The 17,290-nt window shown below is 51.6% G+C and overlaps 1 protein-coding gene and 1 pseudogene across 2 annotated transcripts in view; one reads left to right on the top strand and one right to left on the bottom strand.

The window, feature by feature from the left end:
• Sptb (spectrin beta, erythrocytic) overlaps positions 1 to 17,290 on the top strand; it is a 117,333-nt gene that overhangs the window by 96,948 nt on the left and 3,095 nt on the right. For both annotated transcript variants that reach the window (XM_047538086.1, XM_047538088.1), the window contains exons 28-35: positions 1,071 to 1,209; positions 1,647 to 1,731; positions 2,510 to 2,706; positions 2,972 to 3,021; positions 3,457 to 3,535; positions 14,232 to 14,479; positions 16,691 to 16,864; positions 17,161 to 17,203. In XM_047538086.1, coding sequence (XP_047394042.1) covers positions 1,071 to 1,209; positions 1,647 to 1,731; positions 2,510 to 2,706; positions 2,972 to 3,021; positions 3,457 to 3,535; positions 14,232 to 14,479; positions 16,691 to 16,864; positions 17,161 to 17,203 — 1,015 coding nt within the window. The remainder of the gene's footprint in view (positions 1 to 1,070; positions 1,210 to 1,646; positions 1,732 to 2,509; positions 2,707 to 2,971; positions 3,022 to 3,456; positions 3,536 to 14,231; positions 14,480 to 16,690; positions 16,865 to 17,160; positions 17,204 to 17,290) is intronic.
• On the bottom strand, positions 162 to 262 carry LOC124978349 (uncharacterized; annotated as a pseudogene).

The raw sequence follows: 17,290 nt of genomic DNA, 5'->3' as shown, positions 1-17,290 counted from the left end.
GCTGAACCATTAAGCCACATCCCCAGTCCTTTTTTTTTTTTTTTTTTTTGGTGGGGGGGGGAGATGCTTTTTAAAGAATAGGAAATTTTAAAAGATGTATGAATGGCCACCAAAATAATAAAAATGTGCTTAACTTCATCAATGATCAGACAAATTTATATTAAAATATGGAACGCTTCACGAATTTGCGTGTCTTCCTTGCGCAGGGGCCATGCTAATCTTATCGTTCCAATTTTAGTATATGTGCTGCCGAAGCGAGCACCCCAGTCCTTTTTAAAATATATTTTATTTAGAGACAGGGTCTCATGAAGTTGCTTATGGCCTCACTAAGCTGCTGAGGCTGACTTTGAACTCGAAATCCTCCTGCCTCAGCCTCCTGAACCTCCAGGATTACAGGCATGCGCCACTGCACCCAGCGATATATTCCTAGTTATACAGCCATCGCTACCATCCAGGTTCAGAAGATTTTCATCACTCCCACCCCCAAAAAAGCCCATCCCCATTAGCAGTCACTCCCTGTGCCTCTTGCCCCTGAACCCCTGGCAAGCCCCTGGCAGCCACCACTTCCTCTCTCCCTAGATTTGCCTATTCTGGATAGTTCATAGATATATTATCTTTTGTGAATGACTTCTTTCACTTAGTCTGTTTTCAAGATTCATTTTGTTGTACCATGAAGCAGCACCTCATTCCTTTTTTAAAAATTATTTTAGTTGTAGATGAACACAATAACTTTATTTATTTATCTTTTTAAAGTGGTGCTGAGGATCAAACCCAGGGCCTCACACATGTTAGGCAAGCGCTCTACCACTGAGCCACAACCCCAGCCCCACTTCATTCCTTTTTATTGTTGATTAGTATTCCCTGGCTCCTCCTGGGGACCCTGCACCCCTGCCCATGCCCTGTCCACTGAGCAATGGAAGACCTTAGGGCTCAGTGTTCCTGGGGCTGGACTTCCTGGTTGAGCAGAGAGAGAGGAGGGAACGGGCCAAACTCCCTGAGGCAAGTGGGAGGTGGCCCCTTCTGCCAGAGTGACCCAGAGGCTCCCTCTCTGGCCCTTGCCTTGTCCCCAGGGATGTGTCCTCTGTGGAACTACTCTTGAAGTATCACCAGGGCATCAAGTCAGAGATCAACACCCGGGGCAAGAACTTCAGCACCTGCCTGGAGCTCGGGGAGTCCCTGCTACAGCGGCAACATCAGGCTTCAGAGGAGGTGAGCCCTTCATGTCCTTGTCCTCACTATTACTGGCCAGGTAGCTTCTTGGTGGGGACTGGGGGAGCTCTGAGGAACCTATCTTTCACTCGTGGAGCATCGGGTCTGCCAGCGGGTCAGGACTTGGAGCCACACCAAGCCTGTTCTCCATCTTAAGGAGTTGGCCTCTCCCTGAAGGACAGCAGGCTCATAATCGACCCATGCCCACATGTGTCCTTGCTTAGAAGTTGATGACTCCATCTCCTAGGCGAGACATATTTAGGTGCCTGAGAGATTAAGTAACTTGCCCAAGACTGCACAGCTAACAAGTAGCGAGGCCAAGACTTGAAGCCAGGCCTGTGTGACCAAGCCTGGCATTCTCTGCAGCCATCTGTGCACTGCCTCAGAGAGAGGGAAGTGTTCCCAAAGCCCATGCTTTTCTCCTTCCCTCCCTACAGATCCGGGAGAAACTGAAGCAGGTGGTGGCCAAGAGGAAGGACATGAATGATAAATGGGAGGCCCGAGCTGATCGGCTCCACATGTGTGAGTGCAGCGCAGGGCCTGGGGACATGGGGCAGGGCCACACACCTACTGGCGCAGGGGCAGGGAGGGCGATGCTGCAGTAGGGTGGCTTTTCACCACTGCCTGGAGGAGACCCTCCCCACAGCACCAACCATTGGCAAAGCTCTGGACCTTGGGCCAAGCAGAAGACCAAGCAAACCCTCTCTGGAAGCCTCCCTCCAGCGACCAGGGCCCCACTCCTGGCCCACCTGGTGCTGGGCTGCTGTCTCAGCTGAGCTGTGGCTGGGGAGGTGCAGGGTGGCGCTCTCCCGCTCTCGGTACTCTCGGCATGCTGGGTATTTGCTCTAAGGAGCGTCAGTCAAGGGTTCCTTCCTCCAGCGCTGGAGGCTGAGGAGAGGTGCAGAAACGCTCGCCTTTTGGGTAGGAGCTGTGAGCCAAAAAGATCCCTATGGCTGTTTATCCACAAGTTGAGACAAAGACAAAGGCCAACAAGAGAATTCAGGGCAGAAGACTATTCCTCAAAAGAGAGGCATCTAAACTGCATTTGGTTTCTAAACAGAGTTTGTTTCCATTCATGTGTTTTTAAAATATGGCTATTGGTGGAGATGAGGTAGGACCCCAGAGTGGGGATGGAGTGGCCTTGGGCAGGAGGTCGGGACTGAACAAGACATCCATGCAGTTTAGGGACACCTGTCTCTCCTACCTGACCACCGGCCGCCCAGGTCCCTACAGGAATGACTGTTGAATGCTAACCGGCCCCTGGGCCTTGTGGGTGGGTCTTCGGCTTGTTCTCTGGCAGTGTTGGAGGTGTGCCAGTTCTCCAGGGACGCCTCTGTGGCTGAAGCGTGGCTCATTGCCCAAGAGCCCTACCTGGCCAGCCGAGACTTTGGCCACACTGTGGACAGTGTAGAGAAGCTGATCAAGAGGCACGAGGCTTTTGAGAAGTCTACAGCCACCTGGGCAGAACGCTTTGCTGCTCTGGAGAAGCCCACTACGGTGAGGGGGACAGGCTGGGAGGCTGGGGTGGGCTGCAGCCTTGCCTTGGGGGAGTCTCACAACCAGAACTCCAATGTAAGATGCGGGCATGAAAAGCCAGCAACAGAAAGTACTCACTTTGAATGCCAAAGATGAAAAGGGGCGTCGGGGGGCGGGGGACAACCACCAGGGTGTGCTGGGGTGCAGCGCTGTGATTAGAGGGAGGTCACCTGAGGACACAGCTCTGCCCTGTGCCTACTCTGACCTTCACCTTTTCCTTCTCCAGCTTGAGCTTAAAGAACGCCAGACCCCAGAGAGACCCGCAGAGGAGCCTGGGTGAGTGGTGGCTATGTGGCAAGGAGCAGCAGGGTGGGTGGGAAGGAGGAGGAGGCTTTTGATGGCAACTGGACATCTGAACAAGACACACTTGGCCCCTTGTCAGTGAAACCCAGAGTGCACAGAGCTTGAAGCCAGAATGTTCTGTTGCCCCAGTCACAGGAAGGAAGGGGAGGCCAACGTGGTTGCGGCTGAGATAGGGCGCGCCCTCAGGGGCCCTCCAGCACCACCCCCAGGGCTGTCTCAAGGGGCACTGGTCCGATTCTGAAGCACTGCTTCACTTTTCCCATCTATAAGCCTCTGGGCGACTCCTCGCGGAGCACCTTTGGGCAGATGAGTGGCGCTCCTGCCACACGTGTGTGAAGCCAGGCCTCAGAGGGAGGCGCCGGCTTCAGAGGGTCACCTGGCATTAAAGAGAAGCTGTGTCTTCCTTAGGCCTCAAGAGGAGGAAGGCGAGACAGCAGGGGAGGCTCCCCGCGTCCCCCACCGTGCGGCGACTGAGAGAACTTCCCCGGTCAGTTTCATGTCCCATTTGTCTAGTTCCTGGGAGTCGTTGCTGCCAGAGCCTCCTCATCCCTACTAGGCTCCTCCAGGGCAGAGGGCAAGAATGGGGCATGCGCCACCCTGCTCCCGGGCCCTCCTTGTCCTGCCTGTGTCCCCAGAAGCCTCACTCCAATCAGTCTACTTTTTCACTTAGGTTTTCTTAATTCTTAGAATAATTTCCCTCCTCCTCCAACCCAGACGAAACTGACTGCCATCCCACTGACATGACTCTATTAGTTTGGTTTTATCTAGTCTAATAAATTTTATTATATAAACATATCACTATTTACATTCAGGGAAGCACTTTATACAGGGTATAAAATTTGGGCACACTGTCCTTTTCCCCATTTTCCTTCTAACTCCATCCTCCACACGTACACCCTCCATACAAACACACGTGTACACACACACACACACACATACACACACACACACATACACACACACATGAACCAGTCGACATCCTGTCCTGCCTGCAGGCATTTTTGGCAGTGAAGTGGGGAGACCCACCCTTCCAGCAGATTCCTCCCTCTTTTGCAGAGCCCTCTCTCTCTTTCTGCTGACCTGGGCCAGTGAGTTAGCATGTGGAGCTGGTTCTGAGGCAGACAGACTTGAAGGGGTCCTACAGGAGTGAGGGAGAATCCCAGGGCTGTGGGTGTCAGGGGGCTAGCCCCAGGTGTAGGAAAGGAGGGTGTGATGGAGGTCTGACTGGAGGAGGGGCTGGAAGGGCCCAAGAGGGCCACTCTGGGGAGCAGTGGGCTGAGAAGAGAGCAAGAATCAGCATGCAGCTTGCATGGCTTTTCTGCTGTGTGGACCTCTTGTGGCATGTGGCTCTGGGGGTCAAGAGAGCAACAGATCCTTCACGTGCCCCTCATCTCCAAGTGCCCAGGTGAGCTTGCCTGACTTCTGAGGGGAAACTAAGAAAGATTAGTATTCTCGGTGGAAATTTCTGGTACATGAACCACCCCAGAAAAATACACATACAGCTTTTCTAGAATGCACAAGGACCTGGGTGCGGGGAGAGGGGGAAAAAAGAAAAGAAAAATGCATATAGTGATTCCTCCCTGTGCAGAATCTCTGTTAGACTTGGATTTGCACTCCCTCCCTCCCTAGTCGCTCTCTCACTCTTTCTCTCACACACACATACACTCTCAGCTCCCTCTGCCTCCCTTCTAAGCTATACCAGCCCATCATGCCCAGCAGAGGGCACTGCCAGGCCCTGCTGAAGGGCCTCTGCCGGGAGTCCCCTCTGAAATGTCCATCATCCCTGTCTATGGCTGACCACGTTCCAGTCCCTTTTCCCAGCACCAGCCCTCGTTGGAGGGAGAGAAAACTCTAGGGGCTGAAGTGGACTCTGGACACAGGCTGGGGCTGTCCCTGCCTCCTGCCCCCACCTGCGCTTCTGCCCTGCATCCCTGTGTGTCTGCATGCCGTGGTGTCCTGGTGTGCGGGCTCCTTCGTGATCACCTGAGCAGCTCCACCATTGTCTGTGTCACATATGTTTGTGCAAATGTAATTACATGTGCATCAGAGCCTCCTCCATGCAACACTTGAATGTCACTGGGTTGAGGGAAATAAAATTTGCTTGGACCTGAGTGTCTCTCTGGGGGAAGATGAGTGAGTCCACATCTGAGACCCTTCCTGGAGAGCCAGCCACTCTGCCAGATGGGAAAACTGGCCCTTGCCTGGTACCAGAAAGAAACCAGATGGCGAATCAAATGAACACCAGACCAGAGGCCTCCTGGAAACAGATTTCCTGCTGCTTCTCCTTTCTGAGCATCTTAAGTTTTCATGAGGATCCATGAAACACAGAGGGAGGGCCTAATGCCCAGTCAGTCTCTGGTATGAGAGACAGGAGGATGGAGAACCACCAACCCACCTCGGGAGCCTCCTCACAAAGCCAGCCTCTGACTCCTCCAGCCTGTCCTTTATAGAACCTCTGGCCTATCCCAGGAAGGTTTGGCTTCCTCTCTAGGACAGGCCTGGGGTCCAGTGGCTCTCCTGCTGGTCCTGTGTGTGCAGTCTGGTGTTGGTGCCCTCTAGAGTAGATACGTATCGCTTCATGTAAACCCCTTACTAATGCATGTGGCTTCCTGCTGGGGGACAGCTGGGAGTGGATGGGTGCTCTTGCCCTGTCCAAGCAGGCGCATACCCCCCACCGTCCGCCTCTTCCCGGTGTGCATGCGCACACATGTGTACACACAGTGTCTGAGCTGCCATCCCATCACTGTGCAATAACACTGGCTCCCCTCACCTCTGGCCTCTGCGCATTAGTGCGCGTCCTGGTTAATCCCTTCCTACAGGTAAGTGTGTGCAAGGTCATGCAGAAGAAACAGGGTGTCACTCGCCTAAAACAAAACCTGTGGAGTGCACATCAGGGCATCTGGGTTCCAATCCATTTTGCTGGAACCTTGAGTGGGGTTTTAGATAATGACCCCGAGTCTCTTGCCCTTATGAAGGCCTCTCTGTGGGATTACAGAAAGTCCAGAATGTTCCTGTATGTCAGCGGTGTAGCTAGTCAAGGGAGGGGCTGTGGAGGTGGTTTTCCCACTTTCCTGTGATCTCGTTCTTAGCTCTAAGATACCTGGTTGGTTCATCAGGCACCAGCCAGTGCCAGGCTGGGACAGGGAAGGAGAGCTTAAGGCCTGGGTGTTTGTCTTTTTTCCTGTTTGGGGAGGAGAGAACAGGTCAGACCTTTGCTGCTGCCAAGGACAGAGCCCTGAAGGGGGCCTGCTGGCTTCTCCGTGCCTGTGGCAGCAGTGGCAGGCAGACTTGCCTGGGCCTAGTGCGTGAGAAGGTTCTGGTCAGGGTGCACCTCACCCCACACCCTCTGCCCCTGCAACCCCCTTCGCCTGGGTGCATAACCCTGAGAAGAGCTGGAGGGTCCCTCAATTTCCAGGCCCCAGATGTAGCATTTGTGGTGACGTGTTCTTTTCTCCTGGGAGAGAAAGAGATGATCCTTGTGGTGGTGGAGAGAATGGGGGTGCCCCTAGACTGAAGGGTCTCCAGGTCCCACATTGCCTGTTTCCTGGCTTTGGGGTGGAAAGAAGGGTCCGCCGTAGGAACTCACCCTCCAGGGCTGCCGTGAAAATGTGAGTAACATCCTTCAAAGGGATTGGTGCTCCCAAGGGCTGTGACAGTAAGAAAGAATGCCCTTCATTGTTTGGGGACAAACATGCCCTGACGGTCCACAAGCTTCTGGGCTAGATGAGTCTGCACTGCAGAGGGGACCCTGGGACGCAAGATCACTGCAAAGAGCAGCTGTGTGGGTGCCCTTCATGAGAAGCCTTCAGGAAATTGTCATGGAATACTCTGACCCAAGGGCAGCTCACAGATGCCACTCTTGCAAGTGGCCTTCTAAGACTGACCCCTGGAGGGGGGGTTGAGCATCCTGTCAGGGCTGAACACGGGGAGTCAGAATTCCTGGGTCTCTTGCATCTCCCTTCCATGGTCTCCCCAGGGCCTGGCTGACTCCAGCTTCCGTCACCTGCTTAGCAACCTGGGAAACTCCCCCAGCGCGGGCTCCTCTCAGCTGGGAGCTTCAGGCCGCAGCCACAGCCCTGCGTCCTCAGGTGGAAGTGATGTGGGTGTGGAGGCGCAGCTGTGTTCCTTCTTGCCTCAACAAGCTTCCCAGGCTTTCCTCCTCCCCCATGAGGGCAGCTTCTTCAGACATTTTGCAGCGAATGCAAATCCTATGTTTGTTCTTAATGGGCAGAGCCAGCCTGGAAAGAACGTCAGCTTGCCCCCAAACCTGGGCGTGGCCCTGTCTCTCCAGGATGCCTGAGTCAGCATGGCAGGGGTGTGTCTGCTTGCAGTCTGGCATGGCTCCCTGAACATCTGCCCACTGCTGGCTGTGCCCAGCCCTCTGCTATGGTCAGACACCATCTTTCTGGCCCTGCTGCTTAAGAAGAACTTCCACTCTTCCTAAGTTCTTTCCGGTTGTATTTCAGAGCATCCCAGGTACCGGTGGACTCAGGATGAGACTCAGTTAACATTGGAGGTGTCTCAGAAATGGGTTTGAAGTTGACAACTTGACCACTGGGTGGCAGGTCTGGATGCAGAGGTTGTGGTCTCTCTAGTCATTCTAATGCTCCGGATCCCCGAGATTGAGCAGCACCAGCTCCTCCGGGACAGGGACCCAAAGACACCACACAGGCTGTGGGCGAGGTGGAGAGCGCCTCAGGAAGCCTTGCTTTCCTCTCAGCCACTGGTGGCAGTGGACTGGGTCTCCCTCCTCCCTGTTTAGGGAGGCCTAAACTGCCATTCCCCCGCCCCTCACTCACTCTACCTGGTGGCCTCTGCCCTGCATCCCTCCCTTTGGGCCTCTTGCACAAGCTCCTCAGTTGCCATCTCAGACAGACAGCTGGGCCTTGGCGTACAGCAAGGAGCAGCTCTGCTTGCCCCACCAGCCTGCCAGCCTGGGGTTCACTCCCCATCTCCCCAGCCTCAGTTCCTCCTCAGTTCTTCCTTCCCATTCAACCATAGCCGCTGCTTTCTTGTTTGAGCATTTGTCTCTGCCTATCCAAAGTGGCCATCTCTTTATCTTTGACTGGTTTCAAATCAGCAAACTTTTTTTTTTTTTTTTTTTTTTTTTTTTTATCTTGCAAACAATTGTCTTCTGAACAACCCTCCTAACCTGTCTAGACAGCCCTGCCACCCAGGGCACAGGAGTCAAAGCATCAGACACTAGGGAGGCTAAACATTCCCAGCTGCCTGAGTGCTAAGTCTCCCCATCCTACTGTCACCCCATGCTACTTAGTTGCCTAAGGCATCTAGCCATGGGTTTTGTCTGGCCCCAAGCTCCTCTTCCAGCACCTTCCAGTGTGTCCCTAACACAATCAGCAACCTCCATGGACCAGCCATGTGCCTTACCTAAGCTGGGCACATCTTACCTAGACCGTAAACCCATTGGATAGGAGGCCTCCCCCTCTTGCAGCAGAACTTGTTAGGAAGAGCACAGAGTTGAGGCCAGACGGACCTGCAGCCTCTACTTTCCATCACAAGATATATGTGTGGGCAAGTTACTCATTTGCTGTGACCCCCGGTTCCCCTCATCTGAAAACAGAACCTGCCTTGCAGAGGACTATGGGGCTTGGAAGAGAGAATATAGGGAAAACATCTGGTATTTGGTAGGTGGTCTTTTAAGTCCCTTCATCTCTTACACACACACACAACCTCTATATACACTGGGCTCATGTCACATATCATCCTATGGCTAAGTCTCTGAGGTACATCCTCATGCCCTGGCTTACATTTACCACCATTACCTTTAGAAGATCCTGTCACCTATGTTTCTTTGCTTGCAGCATTTCTGAATTCACTTTGGAATCTGGGAAAGACCCTTCGGTTCCCAGCCAGATTATCAGGGCCTGGAGAGTGTTGTGTGTAGTTCCCTGCGCCACCTGCTGTCCAATCTTGGAACTACACCTTCCATTCCTTAGTTCAAAAGAAATTGACCCATCCTGCCCACGAGGAGTCACTCCAGTTTTGAAAATTCTCTGTGGAGAAAACCCCCCAATCCTCTGTCTGCTTCCCCCACATCAATCCAGCTTCCTGGAAAGACAGAGCTCTAAAAAGTCAAGTTCATATGATCCTTGCTTGACTCTGCCAATCTCTGCCAAGACTTTGACGCAGCCATCCCTCCCATCAGGAGCCCAGGACCTCTCACTCTTTAAAATCAATCCTGTGATAGCCAGTAAGACCCTCCTGTCTGTGCTCTTCCCACCCCTGATTTCCTTTAACCAGCAACCAGTGCCACCTGTCCCCTGCCCTCCTGTGATGTGGTCCCAACATCCAGCATGCTTTCCTAATGACTGAGAGCAATGGCAGCAGATCTTCTGCCTCAGAGCAGAGGACAGAAGGGATCTCAGACCATCTCCTACCCTTCGACAGAACCTGCCTATCACCACAATCATGCCTCAGCAGCTCTGAGCCTGGCCAACATCCCCTTCTCCTGGCACTCTCTAACCAAATTCCTCTAGGAATAGCATGCTTCCAGAGATGCCAAGAGAACTGTCACCTCTTCTGTTGGTACCTGGGCAAGGATGGCCCTTCTATCCAAACCATCCTGACTCCAGGTTCCCCAGTTGGGATGGGGTCATTGCTTAGATGGGAAGTCCTTGCTGGAGCTGGACTAGAAAGAAGCAGGAACTTCATCAACACCACAGGCCTCAAACTCACTCTGCAGCAGGTTTGGAGCCCAGACCACAAGTAGGTCTCTGCCCAGCCACTGGGCTCCCCCTGTTTCCTGACCACCCTGCATGCCAGTACCACCAGCAGCCGTGTGCTACAGCCCTTTCAGATTTGAAAGACGTTGCATGGACAGGGAAGCAGAAGACATGAGTTCTTGCTCAGCTCTGCCACCTGCTACATGATCCCAGCTGCTCCCTGTGCTTTTCTGGAAGCCAGTTTTCCCATCTGTAATAGGAAGGGCTGAATCCATGACCTCAAGGCCTCTTTCTAGTTCCAGAATCTCTTCTTGCTTCAACTTCATTTACCTTTCTCCATCATTCTCCCTCCTCAGCCTTCCCCCATGGGGTCTGCTTCCCTAACAATGTCCCCCTTTCTGGTCCTACCTACAGATCTTCCCAGTGTCGTGGCTACAGATGTAATTCCCCAGGGAAATTCTTGATCTCTTATGAACTGCCAAATAAAGTTCTCTCCAACACACTCACAGCTTTCCAGCACAGGGCTTACCCACAGGAGAGGAGGAGAGGAGGTGGCGCCCTCCTGCTTGCTCTCCACTGTCTTGTGAACTTGTCCTCTGCAGATCAGAACCATGACAGTAGTTTTTAAAATTGGTTCGGCTTTAGGTATATGGATATGTGTTGAGGTATTGTCTAGCTTGAAGTCTTTTCTTTACAAAATTGTGAGCTCTTTATAAAAATCTAATTCTGAATTCCCAGAACTCTCTTCTAAGGAGCACTCTTGGCCTCAGCCCTGTCTGATGACTTCTGCCTTCACTGTCTTGGGGGTCTCCCACTTCATGCTGTGTGGAGCCTTGGCTGCTTCTGTCCTGCCTGGTGGGCTCACCTGTTCACCATGGTCATCCTGTTCCTGACTGGAGTCTCAGAATGCTCCAGTTGAAAATGGTAGCAGGAGGAGGGAGTGAGGTCTTGCCTGGCAGAAGCGGAAATTCCGCATTTCAGTCCTGAGTAGCCTATGCTGGAGGCAAAGGGGTATGTGAGATGGTCATGCTGGCCACCTAGGGCACAGGGCACAATTGCTCAGCAAAGCTCTGCAGTGGTGGGTGGAAGATCACAGAGCAGCACCTGCAGATGCTCCAATGCTTTGAAATGCTCCACACCACCTGTAAAGTAGGTGCTGGTACCAGTGCCTCTGACAGCATCGGGAAAGGTTAGCCACTTGATACCCTCCCTTCCCCCAGACAGATGCCCAGGCTTTTCACTCCAGGCGTTTGGCTCAAACCCTGGGTTCCATCCCTGGAAAGGAATGAGAAGGAATTACAAAGATTCAGTGGGGAAGGAGAAGGTGGCTTAGGAGCACTTCTGTCTGTTTCTCCTCTTCTGGGAGTTGCCAACCTCCCTTAGGAGCAAGGAGAAAAGATTGATCCCCAAAGCCCCTTCCCCCTCTTCTGCATCCACCTTCATTCCACCCCCATCTTCCGTATCTGTGTCCCTCCCCAGCCCAGGAAGGAAGGGGACCCTGCCAAAGCCTAACACCTTCATCTGCACCCTGGTTCTTGGCTCCTCCTCTTGACCTTTGAATGGGGTGAGGGGCAGGATGCCTTTAAACCATCACCATACAAACAGGAACACAGAAGAAAGCTCTGCATATAGTGGGAACCCCCATCCCAAAGCCAACCCATGACCCAGCCGGATTGCTTTTGAACACACTGGCATGGCCTCTCCCTGCCAGGAAGCATGGATGAGGCACTCATTCGGAGGAGACATTTCGTTGGGAGTCAGTCCTGGCTAAATCCATCCTGATTTTCAGAGACCAGTTCCCTAAAGGAAGGGTCATGGAAGTAAAAATACAGGAAGCAGATGTGGACACAGAGGTCTCCAGCAGAGCCACTCCCAAGGGGGTAGAAACTGGGCAAGAGGGCAGGCGGACTTCCCTCCTGTCTCTGCCATGACATCTTTTCCAGGACTCCAGGACAGGGCTGGGAGTACCCGGCCTGTCACCAGGAGCAGCAATGCACTTGCACCCTGTCCTCTGGACAGTCTCCTCTCCTAGAGGAAGAACAGGACCAGCGGAGCTTGAGGCTGAGCCGTGGGGCAGTGGGTGGGGAGAACAAGGCTTCCCTTTCTGCATTAATAATCCTCTCCTGCCAGGCACAGTGGCCCATGCCTGTGATACCAGGAGGCAAAGGCAGGAGGATCCCAAGTTCAAGGCCAGCCTAGGTGAATTAGGTGACTCAAAATAAAAATACAAAAAGAATCAGGGAGGTAGCCCAGAGGTGAAGTTCAATTATCAGTATGGGGTTGCAGCAGGGGCTGGGGGTGGGGTCTGTTCTTGAACCTTATTCCCAAAGCAGAGGGTTGACCTGACTAGAACCACAGAGGGGCTCATTCCAGCCACTCCTGCCCTTCCTCTAGCTAGAGGATGATCCAGGCAGGGATTCAGGGTTTCCAGAACTTTGTGGCCAAGACAGGCTCATCACAGACAGTGCATAAGCTCTTAAGATACAAAGACTGCAAATGCAGACAGGAGTGTGGCCCAGTCACAACCCTCAAGGGATTCTAAGGAAGGAATAGATAAGTGCCCTGAGGATGGCATAAAAATTCAAACCTGTTTGATTCTGGAGTGCATGTGCCCACTTGCCTCCATACCTATTAGCTGTGTGACTGAACAAGTTACTTAACCTCTCTGAACATTGGTTTTATTATACGTAGAAAATGTGAGAAGAGGCCAGTGGTCTCTAAACTTTTCCAACCACATTACCCTTTATTTTTATTTAAATTCAATCAATTATTTTTTGCTACTGGGGATTGAACCCAGGGATGCTTTACCACTGAGCTACATCACCAGTCCTTTTTTATTTTGTGAGATAAGATCTCACTAGGGGGCTGGGAAGATAGCTCAGTTGGTAGAGTGCTTGATATATATCTCACTAGGTTTCCCAGGCTGGAACTTGTAACCCCCTTGCCTCTGCCTCCCAGTCACTGGGATCACAGGTGTGTACCACCACGTCTGACTACCCTTTACATGAAATCTTACCAGGCCCTCTACTTAAAACCTGCTTGTTGAACAGCCCTAATTTAATGGGTTACATACCTGATCAGCTTTTCCTTTCTTCTGAACACTACCTTCAAACTTCTCCGCTGAACCTCTGCTTCACAAAGCCAGTCTGTTCCCTATTAAAAAGTCTACTCAGTTTACTTCAGCTTAAAGCTTCAATCTGATGTCCAACATGGTGCCCTCCTCCATTTCTCTCCTTCAGATTTGGCCCATGGCCTAAGGAACCCACACTACAGAGGAGAACATAGTCTGCTCTTTCCTCACTTCTCCCCAGCATTTTTCTGGACCTCCATGTCAGTTTCTGGGGCAGGGAAGGGGAATAGAAAAAGAAGCAGAGTCCCTTTACTACCCAGGGTGACTCTGGTCCTCCTGGGCTGTCATGTCCTTGGCCCTTCAGGCATCCAGACATGGTTGCTTGGGGCATCTTCCCTCCTCTTCCTATAAGTTTCCAGCAGCCACCCTGTGCTGGCTAGATGGACCAAGTGAGCCCATTCATAACCCTCAAGGGATTCTAAGATCCTATTCTTGCTAGCTGCCCCCAGTATCCAGTTTGTCCTGCTGCGTGAGGATATGTCCACGCAGCATAAGGATATGCCCAATCAGGGAACAGGAAGTGTGCTTTCCCCTTCTCAGGTTCACCTGAAAATAGAGCACCCCTTATTTGACTTGGGCAGGGGCTGGAGATCACCCCAGGCCTCCACAGGGAGGTAAAATCCACAGCATTTCCCCAAGGTAAAGTCTCCTTTATGTGGGCAATTCTTGGCTCATATTGCACATTAGAGTCATGAAACACTTATCAAGCAACACCAATGTGCTAACCCCTCAGGTCCTTGAGAAAAGGACCTGAAAACATTTTGTAAAGCTTCCAAGGTCATTGTCAAAGGCAGCCAGCCCTAGAAACCACTGCTCCATCTAACAAATTCTCATTAGATGATGGGAGGGGAGCCTGTTAGACCCAAGGAAGGCCTGGGAGTAGCATGGGGTGCTTTGGGGCCCAGTATCCTTAGCTTTAGGGCTTTGACAAGAATTCAAAAGTACCAGAAGAATTCCCAGTCAACGCCCTAGTAAAAGTGGTTTGCAAACTCGTCTTAGCTGCAGAACTTTTCTTCAAATGAACTCTTGCCAGGGCCCGGGTGTCACAGTTGGAGTAACTGGTAGAAGCAGGGCTGAGGGGCTGGAGCCAAGCCCTGAACCAGAGCTCAGCCAATAGCCTTGGAACCTGCCCTGGATGTGACCATTCCTCAGGCCCCTCTGAGAACCCTCTGTTGTTAGATGGGGGTGACAGGGAGTGGGGGAGCTGGAGCCAGAGGTATGGAAGAGGCCCGGGAAGTGGGTGGGTGCCCACGGCAGGCCATGGAAGCCAGGGCAGGTCAGGCAGCATATTGAACAAGGGAAGGAGGTTCAGGTGGGGGCCCTGCCTGAGCCCCCAGGAAGGTATGCTCTTCCCCTGTTCCCCTGAGCAGGGGGAAGAAGAGAGGCCATGGCCTCAGGACCTGCAGCCGCCACCCTTGCCTGGGCAAGAGGAGAAGTCCGACGGGAATGAGAGGCCTGCCACAGAGCCCCTCTTTAAGGTCCTGGACACACCTCTGAGTGAGGGCGATGAGCCCACAACATTGCCGGCCCAGCGGGACCACGGGCACAGCGTGCAGATGGAGGGCTACCTCGGCCGCAAGCACGACCTGGAGGGGCCCAACAAGAAGGCATCCAACAGGTGTCGGGAGGGCAGCCGGGCGCGGGGAGGCGGGCAGCTTCCAGGGATCGCTCCACCAGCAGAGCCCTGGCCACCGAGCATGTACTGGGGCAAGAGCCGCCCTTGGCTTCTGTTTGGGAGAGCTCCTGGGCACCCATGGAGGCAAAACCAGGGCCACTTAGCATGATGGGAAAAGCCTCAGTTCTGGTCCAGAGTTCAAATCCTATGACTTCGCACGCCTTACCCAACCTCCCTAAGTCACAAATGGGATGATGACAATAGTAGGACTGTTGGGTAGGGGCACTGTCCCTGGCACAGAGTAGGGCCGTGGTGGACACTGGCTGTTGATATGACAGTTGTCACGGGGCTGGACAGCCAGAGGGAGTCTTGGTGGTAACAACATGTCCTTGACCAAGTCCTGCTTTTATTGATCTGGGCCTTTTTCCTCAGCTATAAAATAGGAGGTGCCTGGGGGGTCCATGACCCAGATGCCCTCTGCAAGTCCCTTCTAGTGCTGTCTTAAGTGACTCCATGACCCTGAGAAACTATTTCCTTTTCTGATTCTGAGCCGATCATGTCCTTGGATTTGGTCTATCCAAGGCTGCCTCTGCCCAGGTCCTTGCAGCCTCTTCTTTCCAGCAACAGTTCAGGGTCTCAGGGAAATGAAACCAAGAGGTTGAGGCAAGACACGTTCCCAGGGACACTTGGAAGCACACAGAGCTCCCTATCTTGGGGGATCTCAACAAAGCTACTTCAAATTCTGAAAAGGAACAATTCAGTGACCCAGCTGCCCTGTAGAGGTTTATTGCTTAAATGGGAGTCTACCAGAAAAGGGAGGCTAACACTTAATGAGTACCTACTGTGTGCCAGGCATGATGTTAGGACTGATCAAATCTTCCCAACCACCCCGCAATACTGACGTTTCCATTTCCAGATGGGGAAACCGTCTCAGACAGGTTGTCATTTACTCAAGGCACAACCTTACTCCAAAGACCCAGGTCCCTCTAAGCAACTGCCTTACTGCTAGAGGAAAGATCCCTGAGTGGCAAGTCAGACTGAGGCTTCATAAAATGGCTCTGCAACCACTTTGTAGGGTCAAGTTCACTTTTTGACCTTCCAGTACTTCTTATCCATGCGCCTTACTAGTTCTCCACATTCCTGCCCTCAAAAAGGGGCTGGAAGTACAGCTCAGTAGTAGAGTTAACCTCGCATGTAAAAGGCTCTAGGTTCAATCCCTAATCACACACACACACACACACACACACACACACACACAGCACCAGGATAATATACTGTGCATATATCATTAAAACAATAATAACAAAATCCAAAACAAAACCCTACTCAAGTCACGTCATGTATTCAGAATCAATTTTGCCAGTGAATGTGGGAATACTCTGAAAAATTAAGTTTGTGCTATTGATCTTAGATTCAATAATGCTACATCTAGAAATGTTATCTCATGGTAAGATCAGAACTACAGGCAAAGATGTATACATAAAAACTATCATCACATCACTATTTAAATTGTGGATAAATTTTCCGGTATTATAAGGACCATCAATAAAGGGATTGTGTGTGTATATGCGATGGCATACCATAGAGTCATGCAAAATCACTTTCAAGAAATATTTGAGGATATGAAGAAATACTCATAGTGTTTATCTTAAAAGCAGGATGTAAAATTGAATATACAGCGCTGGGGATGTAGCTTGGCATTAGAGCATTTGCCTAGCATTCATGAGGCCCTGGGTGTGATTCCCAGCCAAAAACAAACAAAAATATATACATATATATAAATATGGTATATTCCAATTTTAGTTATCTATAGTTATCTATAGATAAAATCTGAATGTGAATAGCAGAAAAACTACAATATGTAAAATGTGAATAATAGTTAACTTTTGGTAGTGAATTACATGCAGATGATTCTCCCCCAACTCCCCCCCCCCATTTTCTAAACAATAATCTTACTATTTATCAGGCAAAAATGGTGCAATAAAAAGAAACAGAAAGGGGGCTGGGGCTGTAGCTCAGTGGGAGAGCACTTGCCTAGCACGTGTGAGGCACTGGGTTTGATTCTTAGACTGCATAAAAATAAATAAAATAAAGGCATGCTGTCCATCTACCACAACAAAAAAATTTTAAAAAGAAACAGAAAAGCTATAGGAATTGATCCTAGAGATATTATAGTGCGACTGTGGGTGACCTGCCTTGTTCCCGTCTTTGCAGGTCCTGGAACAATTTGTACTGCGTGCTCAGGAATAGTGAACTGACCTTCTATAAAGATGCCAAGAACCTGGCCCTGGGGGTTCCCTACCATGGAGAGGAGCCCCTGGCCCTGAGACATGCTATCTGTGAGATTGCTGCCAACTATAAAAAGAAGAAGCATGTCTTTAAGCTGAGGTGAGCCTTCCTGCCCACTGCCCCTCACCTAGACCTTGAACCCTTTGAACCCTCAGGCTGATGACTTTGGCATGAGTGACCAGATAGAGGTTCACTGTAAGGGACTAGTTCCAAGCAAGCCCATGCTGCTCCTTGAAGATTTTGCAAATCAAAGTTGGTTCATGATCCAGATTTTACCTCTCAGAAGGTGCTGAGAGGGGTGTGCATAACAGGCTCAGGGGACAGGGCGATCTTAGCCAGCCTACTCTGTCCAGGTCATGGCTTCTGACATGACAGGAAACTCTTCGTTCTCCTAGGCTAAGTAATGGCAGCGAGTGGCTCTTCCATGGCAAAGATGAGGTAAGTGTGGGGTGGCCCAACCTAGACGTGTCTAACAAAGGGGCAGGTAGAGGAGACCCAAGCCACTGGACCTCAAGGCTCCTGCAG

Source organism: Sciurus carolinensis, chromosome 2, assembly GCF_902686445.1.
Source record: "Sciurus carolinensis chromosome 2, mSciCar1.2, whole genome shotgun sequence".
Classification (NCBI taxonomy): domain Eukaryota; kingdom Metazoa; phylum Chordata; class Mammalia; order Rodentia; family Sciuridae; genus Sciurus; species Sciurus carolinensis.
Note: the sequence above shows the minus strand (reverse complement) of the source record. Positions and strands in the feature narration are given on the sequence as shown.